Source organism: Rhinoraja longicauda, chromosome 11 (genome assembly GCF_053455715.1).
Source record: "Rhinoraja longicauda isolate Sanriku21f chromosome 11, sRhiLon1.1, whole genome shotgun sequence".
Taxonomy (NCBI): Eukaryota; Metazoa; Chordata; class Chondrichthyes; order Rajiformes; family Arhynchobatidae; genus Rhinoraja; species Rhinoraja longicauda.
In genome coordinates this window covers 26,994,005-27,006,460 of record NC_135963.1, presented here as the reverse complement: position 1 = coordinate 27,006,460, position 12,456 = coordinate 26,994,005, and the positions used below count along the sequence as shown (strand labels likewise).

At 42.4% G+C, this 12,456-nt stretch overlaps 1 protein-coding gene across 3 annotated transcripts in view; it reads right to left on the bottom strand.

Annotated features, from left to right (window-relative positions):
- eps15 (epidermal growth factor receptor pathway substrate 15) overlaps positions 1-12,456 on the bottom strand; it is a 108,296-nt gene that overhangs the window by 58,561 nt on the left and 37,279 nt on the right. For all 3 annotated transcript variants that reach the window (XM_078408548.1, XM_078408547.1, XM_078408549.1), the window contains 2 exons: positions 8,540-8,694; positions 5,080-5,230 (listed from right to left, as the gene is read on the bottom strand). In XM_078408548.1, coding sequence (XP_078264674.1) covers positions 5,080-5,230; positions 8,540-8,694 — 306 coding nt within the window. The remainder of the gene's footprint in view (positions 1-5,079; positions 5,231-8,539; positions 8,695-12,456) is intronic.

The window sequence follows — 12,456 nt, the reverse complement described above, 5'->3', positions numbered from 1 at the left end:
AAACACAATCTAAAATGATTAATCTACACTATCAAACCAAAAAGGTAAAGCAAAGAATTGCAGATGCTGGTTTACAGGAAAAAGACACAAAGTGCTGGAGTAATGCAATGGATCAGCACTCTTCCTCAGACTGATTGTGGTTGTGGGGGGGGGGGGGGGGGAGGGAAGTGAGAAAGCTGGGAGAGAGGAGGTGCAGAGTAAAGCCTGGTAGGTGATAGGTGGTTACAGGTGAGGGTGGTCTTTGTTAGGCAGATGGTTAGACAACAGAGAAAAGAGATGAAAAGAGAAAAGGTGTGAGAAAATTATAGAAGTGCGAATTGTGAAGCGAGAGGAAGGAACATAGGTGGAAGGGACAGGGGAGGAGTGAAATGGGTGCATGTTCAGTGCACCTGGCAATCCTATTGTTTCTGCCTGCTCTTGGCGCAGAAAACGCATCCCCCCCCCTTGTCAATCCCTTTCAACCTCCATCTGAGACACTTCACATGACCTTCAAATCGTCAATGGTTTTCAATTTCTTGCCCCCATTGCATAATCTTTACCATGGACGTTCAGTCCCTTTACACTGCCAACCCCCAACAGGAAGGTCTCAAGGCCCTCCGGATCTTCCTTGAACAGAGACCTAATCAGTTTCCCTCTACTAACATTCTCCTCTGCTTGGCGAAACGTCCTCAACAACCTCTTTTGGCTCCTTTCATGTTCTTCCAAGTTAAAGGTGCAGCTTTGGGCACTCACATGTGCCCAACAATGCCTGTCTTTTTGTTGTTTACATTGAAGGGTCCTTGTTTCACATGTACACTGACACCATCTTCCAACTCTTTCTCTGCTACATCCACAACCACATCAAGGCTACTTTCTGCACACATGTAAAACTTGTCGATTTCATTACCTTTTCCACTCACTTCCACCCTGCCATCAAATTCACATGGACGATCTCCGACATTTCTCTCCCCTTTCTCAATCTCTGTCTCCATCACAGGGAACCCACCATCAAGTGACGTCTACGACAAACGCGTTGACTTCCACAGTTATCTGGACTACACCTCCTCTCACCCTGTTTCTTGCAGACACTATCCCCTAACTCCCAATTTCTCCATCTCCGCCACTCCCCAGATAAGAATTTCTAGTCTGGGACATCAAAGATGTTATTTTTCTTTAGTAAACGTGGTTTCCACCCTGCTGTCGTAGATGGATCCCTCACCCGCACCTCCTCTGTCCCGTGGTTCTGTTCTCGCTCCCCCTCCCCCCAGACGGAACAAGGACAGTGGTCCTCACCTTTCACCCCACCAGCTTCCACATTAAATGCATCATTCTGCAACATTTCTGCCACCTTCAACGTGACCCCATTGCCAGTCACAAATTCCCATTCTGCCTTTTGCAGAGTTCCCTCCACAACTTGGTTCACTCATTCCTTCCCACCCAAACAATCCCTCCTCAGGTATTTTCCCTGCAACTGTCCCAATACCACCTCCCTCACATCTATCCAGAGACCCCAGAAGTCCTTCCAGATGAGCCATCAGTTCAGGTGTACCTCCTCTATCCTCATCTACTGCATCAGGTGTTTCTGATGTGGCCTCCTTTACATCAACATAACCAAGCATAGACTTGTGACCATTTTGCTGAATACTTGCTCCGAGTCAGCCAAAGCCTACTGGATCTTCTGGTTGCTAACCATTTTAACTCCCCTTTCCATTATGACCTTTCTGTCCTGGACCTCCTCCATTGCCAGAATGAGGCCACACACAAACTGGAGGAACAGCACCTCATATACTGCTTGGGTAGCTTACCATCCTATGATATACGATATAATAGGACTTTATTTATCCCAGGAATGAAATTGGTCTGCCAACAGTCAAAAAACACAACAAAAATACATGAAACATTAAATTAAAGTGACGAGTGGAAACTCCAGGATTGGGGATGTGCAAAGTTTGGGGGGGGGGGGGGGCACGGGAGTTAGTCTACCCCACGATAGAAGGGGAGGATTTGTACAGTTTGATAGCCACAGGGAAAAGGGATCTCCTGGGGCGTTCTGTGCTGCGTCTCAGTGGAGCCAGTCTGTTCGTGAAGGTGCTCCTCAGGTCGACCAGTGTGTCACGGAGGGGGTGAGCTGTATTGTCCAAGATGCTCCGTAGTTTGAAAAGCATCCTCCCCTCCAAGACCATCTCCAGTGAATCTAACTCAAACTCCAAGAAGAGCCAGCCTTCCTGATGAGCTTGTTAATTCTGTTGCTGTTCACAGCCTTCACCCTGCTACCCCAGCACACGACAGCAAAGAAGCTGGCACTGGCCACCACTGATTGATAGAACATCTGCAGCATCTTACTGCAGACATTGAAACAGCAGAGCCTCCTCAGAAAGTACAGACGCCTCTGTCCCTTCTTATACAGTGCCTCAGCTTTCCTGGACCAGTCCAGTTTGCTGTCCAGGTAAACTCCAAGATACATGTACTCCTTGGTAAACTGCACATCACCACCCTTGATGGAGACAGGGTACAGGGGTGTTCCTCTTTTCCTAAAGTCCACCACTAACTCCTTAGTGAACACTAAATTCTCCAATTTTAGGTGACTAACCTACAACCACATCACCCTCCCTCCCTCCGCTTCTCCCCCACCCTTTTCATTATGCCCCACCTGGATGTGCACCCATTTCACCCCTCCTCCTCCCCTTCTACCTATATTCCTTCCTCTAGCTTTATAATTCATACCTTTATCCTTATCTCACACCTTTTGTCTTTTCATCTCTTGCCTTTGTCATCTGCTAATAAAAAAAAACACTTTTCACTTACTAGGCTTTATCCTGTGCCTCCTCTTTCCAGATTTCTATCTCACCCCACCCCCAACCACAATCAATCTGAAGAAGGATCCTGACCCGCTGAGTTATTCCAGTACTTTGTGCCTTTAAAAAAAAATCAAATCTAAAGCCTTGACCTAATGAAATGAATAGCATGTAGGAGTTTAATTCTGAGCACCAGATCAGAGTACAAGAGCCTGTTAACCTTTGCAGCACACAATAACCAGATGTTGGATGTCCCACAGCTTGACAATGTTACTGGCAATGCAACAAAAAGGTAAAATACAGAAATAAATAATTTGTTAACATTGTCAATTCCCTCCCTCCCTCTCGTCTTTCTTCAATCTTCTTATAGATTACTTATTTTAGTTCAAAAGAACAGGTTATTTCATTTGGAGGTCATCTCCAACGAAATACTGCAAATCTTGGTTTTATCCTTGATGGAGTATATAATGCATTTTTCAAAATTGTGCTTGGTCAGTAACCTGTGAATAAGATAAGGAAATCTGAAGCACGTGCTCATCATGAGCAAAGAAAGCCAAACAAGGGACAGATTAAACAGTAAATAATAATGCTAACCTTGCGTTTTTAAACGAAGAAGTGCTACGTTAAGTTTCCAGCGTTATTCACATATTACGGACATCAAAGCAGTGCAGCAAAGTTGGCTGGTACAGTGAGAAAGGCATAGAGCCTGTAGCAAAGCAGAGCCAAGTAGAACGCAAGAAAGAAAGGTTCAGTGAGAATTAGTACAGCTACAAAACTGAAAGAGATTGACTTCAAGCAGCATCTGAACAAGAAAATTCGCAATTTCAGAGCACAGAAAAAGCAGAAAGAGCTATTCAGAAGAATTAATTGCAATGTCAGAAAATATTCATTTTCTTACTGCAATATTGTTTCAATACGATACATACATATCCACCAGATGGCACTGTACATGGCAGCCTCGCCAACAGCCTATCTCGTCTTTTCCTTTTGCTGTTTTGGTCTGTGTTTACTTGTATGATTTTAGTGCACTTTTAGTTTTTGTATTAGTGGCGGTGGGAGGTGGAAGGGGAAACCTTTATGTAATCTCATGGAAATATGTAATTTAGGGAGAGTGCTCTATTTTGGCTGCGGTTTGCAAGCTTAGAGTCAGAGATTAAGAGTCATACGCCGTGGAAACAGGCTATTCGACCCAACTATCCCTCGCCGATCAACATGCCCCATCTACACTAGTCCCACCTGCCCATGCTTGACCTATAACCCCCTAAACCTATCCTGTGCACATGTCACTTAAATGTAATGAAAGTACCTGCCTCAACTATCTCCTCTGGCAGCTCATTCCACATACCCACCACTCTTTGTGTAAAAAAGTTTCAACGATTAACTTGTCCCTTTAACTCAGTTACATTCTACCTCCTGAATCTATTATAATGGCCGTTTAGTCTCACAGTACTTGGTTCCAAAGAGGATTGCAGTACAAAATAATAACAATTCTTGTTCTCTCTGCAGATACTCATTTGCTACTCTGTCTTTTTTGTTTCTTTACTATTAAAATAAACGTATTTTTTCCATCTGTCATACCCAGCAAGACTATATTGTCATTTCCAAGAGTACTACAGAACTCTAGGCATTTAGCTTCCATTAATAAAATAATTCAAATATGTACAGAAAATCAAACCACTAGAACCGACATGCACCAACCCTTGAACAGTTTGTATCATCAACAGAAACTAGAAGACTGCAAAAACGTTCAACAGTTTACAGTCAGATTTTTTAATTCTTATATTCAGAATTTGCAAAATACATTATCACTGGAATTTAAGTTACAGCGTACATCATCCTATGATTTCATGTGATCATTTATGGATTTTGAATGAAGCTTATATATTTCACTTCCATAGAAATACTATGCTACTTTAGGTCTCAAGTTGACATCTATAACTTTGCAACAGATGTCAACCAGAGTTTCAAAACAGCAAACAATATTTCTAAGGAAGGAAGAAAATGATACAGCAGAAAATGTACAGGAATGATGCGCAAAACCATACGACAGGAAAGAACAACTTTAGTAAACTAAACAAACATTGAACAATAATGCAAATGTTATCCTTTATACTCATGCTTTCCTTGAATTGATATTAAGGATCAATATATAAATTTGAGTTATTTACAAACAAATCGCTGCAAACATTTCCACCTAAGTGAGATGACCACTGATGGGATCATGAGCTCAGGTCACATCACCATACAAAATCTTGTCAATGCTGTTTCCATCATACAGGACTAAAGTGATGCAAAATAAATGTACCTTTTGTGCACTGTCAGAAGGAGGCAACATCTCTGCAGTAAGAACCTGAGGTGGATCAATGCCTTTTGTTAGCTTCTGATTTATTAAATGTAGAGCCAAGGCAAATTGCTCCTTTGAAAGCTTTCCACAATCATTTGTATCACAGAGTGCCCTGCAAAGGAAGAAAATTAAGAGAACCATGAAAATGTTGACACTTTAGACACATTGCAGCACTAAGTAGGTAGAATTAATTTGCGTCTATTCATCCTAAATTCCGCAAAGACTGAAAGGACGGTAATATTGTCTTGTGTTTAGCAGATTTAAAGTAAATGAAGCAAAAATTGCTGATTTTAGTTGCACATTTTTCAAAAATTGCCTCTTTAAGCTCCCCTCTACCACAAATTACTCACTGCTGCCAGTAATTTTGGACCTGTGAAAATCCAATGAACTGCAAAGATACATCCAGCAGTAAAATACTGTTAAACTAGGTCATATTTTGTAAAAGAATGTCAAAAGCGATTAGATGATTAAAATATTTGGCTTTTATGTAATTTCTACGATAGCACTGGGTACTTTAAAAGTATACTTCACTGTCATTGCCAACCAAAGTAGCCAGGAGGCAATCTGTGGCCAAAGCACCCTAACAAGGTGAGTACATCAAGGCAACTCCCTTTCAAACCTCATCCTCTGCTCCTCGCTTCATCAAGTGAAATACATTACCAAATGTAAGATGGAATAAAAGGGGTTCTGTCTACTGATCTAGCCAGCTTGCAACAACTTTCACATCTTTCTACTGAAGATGGGAACCACATCTCTATATAGTCCCATTCTGTTCATGCCTTTTTTTGTTGGTCAGGAAGATGTTTGATCATTTATCATCGCAGTTAACTCTCTAAACCAGAGTTTCACATCTATTCGTTGCCCAGTGTTAATCAACATATATTCACTTTCAAGGCTTATTAGGAAGCATGCGACCAAGAATTTGCAAATCAATTCCCTCCGACCTCCCAATAAGTTTGGCATACAAATCAATCATCAAACTATCACATGTTTCAAATATCAGTTCCAAAAATAATTAGTTAGTTGCAATTTTTAAATCACATGTTTAAATTTAGAGAGAATTCCACCCAAAAGGGACACTATTCACTTTCTCTTTGTTCACTCCGTTAAAGGTAAGGATATTAATTAATTAGTAAGTAGAACACTAGTAAATATATGTTTGAGCTCAGGCAGTCATCAATAGATCAGATGATTCCTTTTATTCTTCATTCTACCTCTTATAATGGGAGGAGTTGGCTGCGCCTAACGGCTGCGGCTCTCTGGCAGTATGTTTGTCTTTTTTCTTTTTTTTGTTTGTGTCGGTGTTGGGATGGTTTTTGTTTCTGTTTTTGGCTGTGTGTGTGTGTGGGGGGGGGGGGTGGGTGTGTTGGGGGGGGGGGGGTGGGGCGGGGGAAACCTTTCTTTTATTAGGTCTCTTCCCCGGGGCGTAGCTCGCCCGCGGGGCCTTCCATCGCCCGGCGCGGCTCGGCCGCTGGACTTAACATCGCCGGCGCGGCTCAGCCGCGGGACGTTTCAGTGCCCGGTGCGGCTCGGCTGCGGGACGTTTCAGTGCCCGGTGCGGCTCGGCTGCGGGACATTTCAGTGCCCGGTGCGGCTCGGCTGCGGGACGTTTCAGTGCCGGTGCGGCTCGGCCGCGGGACGTTTCGGTGCCCGGTGCGGCTCGGCCGCTGGACTTAACATCGCCCGGTGCAGCCGCGGGACGTTTCAGTGCCCGGGGCGGCTCGGCCGGGGGGCCTTCCATCCCCTTGCTGTGCGTGTCGGTTGCCTCGGTAGGGGTCGAGCTGTCTGTCCGTGGGTGTGGGGGGAGGAGAGGGGAAGTTTTGTTGCCTCCATCACAGTGAGGGGGTGTTTGGAGTCACTGTGATGGATGTTTGTGTTGGGGTCATGTGTCCTGTGTTCTTTTCTTCTTTTTTGCTGTGACTGCTGAAATTTCGTTCGGTGTTGTGCCGAGTGACAATAAAGTTTTGTTATGTTATGTTATGTTATCCCCTGAAAAATTGATGAAATAATCACTTCCAGCAGACCCTAAATCTTTGACATTTATTCTGAGCAAAAAACCAATTCACAGATGTGCTTCTGCTCCAAAAAGAGACTGATGGAGACAAGCTGCACTTGCACCTGTTGTCCTAGGATTACTACTTCTCTTCATAAAACTGTGATTACACAAGCTGTGACACAGAACATCAAACACACCATAATTTACAAAATGAAGCTTTATTTATTTTGTTATGATCATAATTCCTAATTGGAAAAAATTATTATCCTTTGCTGTTGTTCTGGGAACTTCACACACAAAAGGACTGGTGTGAAACTGAGGAAGAATTCACAAATGATTAACAGTGATGGTCCATGGTGCAAATGCTGCTTCCACAGCTTGAAACCTCTTCACTCCAGCTGTTAAATCTTTGTGACAGGAATACTTCACAGCAGGAATCCAATAACCCATACTGAGGAGGGGGGGGGGGGGTCCATCATTCACTGGATTAGAGTATCCTATTGGATTTTAAGCAAAACCAGTCAGTGTTTACATGCTAAGATTTAAACCTTTCATGTTTCTACCTAGAGATGGGCATGAAGGCAAAACTTGTTTTGCCATCATTGAAGAGGCTTAATCAGAGTCTATTTTGTACACTTTTTATAGATTGCCCGCAACTGTCTGGCACCTCATGTGGACACAAAAATTGGAGGTTGCCCTATAGACCACTGAATGCAATAGCCAACGTTGGAGAAGGTGCACGAGAATCTCAACCTAGTAGGGCTGTTTAGGTCCCTGACAGATGGTGAGTAAGGAGTAAGGACAAGTGAAAATTATTTCTGTTCCCAACAAAATGATGAATTATCATGTTCAAACTACAACTGTCAACCATCATCAAAATCCAGAAGTCAGAATGTCACCTACACGCAAGCACCATATTTTCAGAAATATTGAGATTTGACACTTCCAAAAGGATTCCTTGTGATGCTATTTACGTGGTTAACATTATTGTTTCTCTGCTCCTCTCTTTAACTGGCAAATATTCAATGTGTCTCCCTATAATCTTTATACAGATCAAAACACTTTTTATTGTTTGGACAAATTTCCAGCTGACATACTAACATACGTATTGACATACCAATTGCACCGAATAGGATAAAATAGCCAAGCCAAATGTCCAATGTGCATTGCAATTAATTCATTTAAATCATTATTGGATAGTACGGTTCATAATTTGGAAAGATTATAAAGCGAGTACAATTTTGTTGAATATTAATTAAAAAAAACTCTACTGTCTTGTTCATGAATTGCTGGTCCAATTGCAGACTAAAATAAAAGATTCATGAAGCTTCAAAAGAAATAACCTGTAACTGTGGTAACTAATAGAGACATTCAGGTTTAGCTCTAATTAGTGAATGAAAGTAGTGTCATATAATAACCACTTACCAGATACAAGCCAAGGTTGCTGGAGCCAAACCCGTTGTGAGAAAGAAATCCTTTACTTCTACTCCAGAGACAAACCCATCCTGGTCTTTGTCAGTTTTCATGAAGATTTCATCATATTTTGTTTTGTCGGCTGGTGTTACAACCCATTTGATGGGCTGAAAGAGAAAATATTTCTAAAAATAACAACTGCGTGATCTCAAGATATACTTGTTACTCTCTAGGTGCAAATGTCCAACATATGGCACCCTATATATACGGATAAGCATTCGGGAGACCAGTGGGATGGACACAGCTGGATTTGCTGACTCCTGCAGGGCTGCAGGCATCTTTGCCGGGTGCGAACGGGGCACTTCTGCATGCCTTCTCGCCACCCCGGAGCCACAACAATGGGGGTGGGATCAAACCAAGCGTTCAGGCAAACACCAGCTCACTGGTCAGTGAGGTCAGCCCGTGGCTGCTCTTCCTGCTTTTGCATGTTCTTCTCTCACAAACTGTTTTTGTTTATTTCTGATTTACAAACAATTTGGGTGATGGAGAGTTCTCGGGAATGGAACCTTGTCGTAACTTATACATTACCTGCATGTTGCAGAATATATATGGACTTTAACAAGACCTCACAGGCTAATCAGGCAGATTCAATCACATGGGATCTAGGGTGAGCGAGCCCACTGGATAAAAATTGGCTGAGTATAAGGAGTCAGAGGGTAGTTGTGGAGGATTCATTCTTTGACTAAAGAATGGTAACTAGTGGTGTGCCACAGGGATTAGTGCCGGGTCCACTTTTGTTTGTCATCTATATTAACAATTTAAATGACAATGTTGTTAACACAGTTAGTAAGATTGCAGATGATACCAAAATTGGTGATGTAATAGATGTATAGACGATTATCTTAGATTTCAACATGATCATCGCATCAAAGTTAAGGGACCATGTTATGGAGATTGGAATGATAAATGTTTCCTTGAAGCAATTGGGCAGAGTGGATTGCAGAAGTGACAGGTTAAAGATATTGGTGAAGATTGTGGCCAGTTGATTGGTACACGTTTCAGAACATGTCCAGGGACTCCACCCAGGCAGGCTGCTTTGCAAGAGTTCACCTGTGTGTAAGCAAATCTGACTTTTGCCAGAGGGGAATGGGACAGAACTGGCAGAGGATGTGGGGTGGGCCTTGGTGAAGCTTTATTTGCCAGTTCATACAAAAAAAGGCATTAAGCTCATTCATTAGAGATGCATCATTGCCAGAGATCGACCTTGATTTAATCTTGTAGCCTGTGATAGTGTTCAGGCCTGCAAAAGTCATCTGGCAACCACTTAGAGAATAATAGTCATAGAGCACAGAGATGGATCCTTCGGCCCAACTTGCCCATGCAGATGAAGATACCCCTTCTACGCCAGTCCCACCTGCACGTATTTGGTCCCTAACCCTCAAAATGCACTTCTATAGGTTCCCTCAACGTTCTGCACTCCAAGGAACAAATGCATACCCTGCCAAACCTCTCCCAATAGCTCAGGCCCTCATGTGATAGCAACATCCTCATTAATATTTTTCTGCATTCTTTCCGGCTTAAAGACATCTTCCTATAGCAGGGTGACCAAAACTGAACACGATATTCCAAATGAGGCATCACCATTGTCTTATGCAACTGTAACATAACATCCCAACTTCTATACTCAGTACCCTGACTGATGAAAGCCAAAAGCCTTCTTGAACATCTTATCAATCCGTGATGCCAGTAAAGAAACTATGAACCACCAGTCCTAGTTCACTCTGCTCTAAGACACTCCCCAGGACCCTGCCATTCACTTAGCACGTCCTGCCCTGATTTGACTTCTCAAAATGCAACACCTCACACATATCTGCATTAAAATCCATTAACCATTCCTCAGCCCACTTACCCAGATGATCAAGATCCTGCTGTAAATTTTGATAACCATCTTCGCTATCTGAAATACCACTCACTTTAGGGTCATTTGCAAACTTACCAACCATGCCATCTACATTTTCATCCAAATCGTTGATACAAATTACAAACTTCATCGGGCCCAGCACCTAAACTATCTATACTACAGAGGCACAATACAAGTCACAAACTTCCAGTCCGAAAAACAACCTGCCACCATCACCTTCTACTTCCTTGCATGAAGCCAATTCTTAATCCAGTCGGCTAACTCGCCATAGATTCCACAAGATCTAACCTACCACAGTAGCCTACCATGTGGAACCTTATCAAAGGTCATGCTATAGACACCCTCTTTGGCTTTGGCCTCGGCAACCTTTTTGGTTACTTCCTCAAAAAACAAATCAGATTCGTAAAATGATCTCCAAAGAACAAAACTACACTGGCTAGTCAAATGTATACCTTATACCTCAGAATCTTCTTCAGTAATTTGCCTATCACAGATGTTAGGCTCACTGGTCTATAGTTCCGAGGCTTGTCCTTGCAGCCCTTCTTAAATAGAGGCATTTGACCCCTGTCCCAGAGCCTCAATTTCTCTTGTCATCCAGGGTTCCTTACTCCCAACAGCCTTGCCCTTTACTTTACCAGGAACATGCATACCCTGAACTCATCATCACATCTCACTTTCCGGATGTTCCTTTGGCTGCAAGCAACCTACAATCAACTTTAGTAAGCTCTTGACCAATATCATCAAAGTTGGCCTTGCCCCAATTCATGCTTTAAATTTGTACGCCCGCCCTCTGTTTATCTTTAACTATTTTAAAGGTAATAGAACCACGGTCGCTGGTCCCAAAAGGCTCACCCACAGCCACTTGCCTTTTCCAATTTCCTAAGAGTAGTCAAGCTTTGTCCTTTCCCTTGGAGGTCCCTCTATATATTGCCAGAGAAAACATTCCTGAACATATGTGACAAATACCACCCTGTGTAAGCCCTTGGCACTATGATAGTTCCTGTTGCGCAATTGAACTGTTTCACTCGATTGTTTTAGAATTATCTCTTGGTATTTCTAATAACCTTGGAGATCATACTTGGCCTTCTTGAAAGTCACAGAGAGACACAGAACTGCCAAGGTTAATTTACAAAAAACATGTTTCAGGTCGGGACTAATGTTTCAGGTCTGAAAAAGGGTACCGACCCGAAACGTCACCTATCCATGTCTTCCAGAGATGATGCCAAGTTATTCCAGCACTTTAGGTTTTTTATTCCAGCATCTCCAGTTGCATGTATAGAGTCTGTAAAGGGGTCCTGATTTGAAATGTTACCTATTCATGTCCTCCAGCAATATGTATTTTTGCAAATCTTGGATCTGGACTTGGATCTTTAGACAGTGAATCTCCCTGTTTGTGCAAGGTTTCTAATTAAAATAGATCCTAACAACAATGTGGAACAGCAGCGGAACTCTAGTCCTGGGATCACCGCAATAAAATTCAATACCAATTGAAACCAAAGGGATTAAGTGCCAAGAACCATCTTGCATTCTTTTGTATGCTATTCAATTACAGAATTTTAAAAGATTCAGCTAAGTTTAGGAAAGAGGAAAGATCCAGGAGAATTGGATCTGATGGTCAGGATTCATGTCAGGGTATCAATATCTCAGATGTAGGTCAAAGTTACAGGCATGTGAATGAGTTTTTAAAAAAAAGAGGAAAAGAGCCGAGCGCTTGCGCGAGGTATACAGCGGGGGTCAAAAAATTGGGATATTTACACACAAAATTACTAGTTTCGAGCCTCTTTTAGTGCATTTAGTGTTGATTACGTCTACACATCGTTTCTTTTCTTTTTTTTCCGATCCGATTTCTCCGTTGGTACATGCGATTTTGGCAAAGTGAAAAATGCGGAAATCATGCAAAAAGCGCGGAAAATGGATTTAAAAAACGCGGAAATCCGCGGAAATTTCACATGCCTGAAGTTGATGAATTCAGATGAGTGATGAGTCCAGATTCCCCAATCACAGGTAT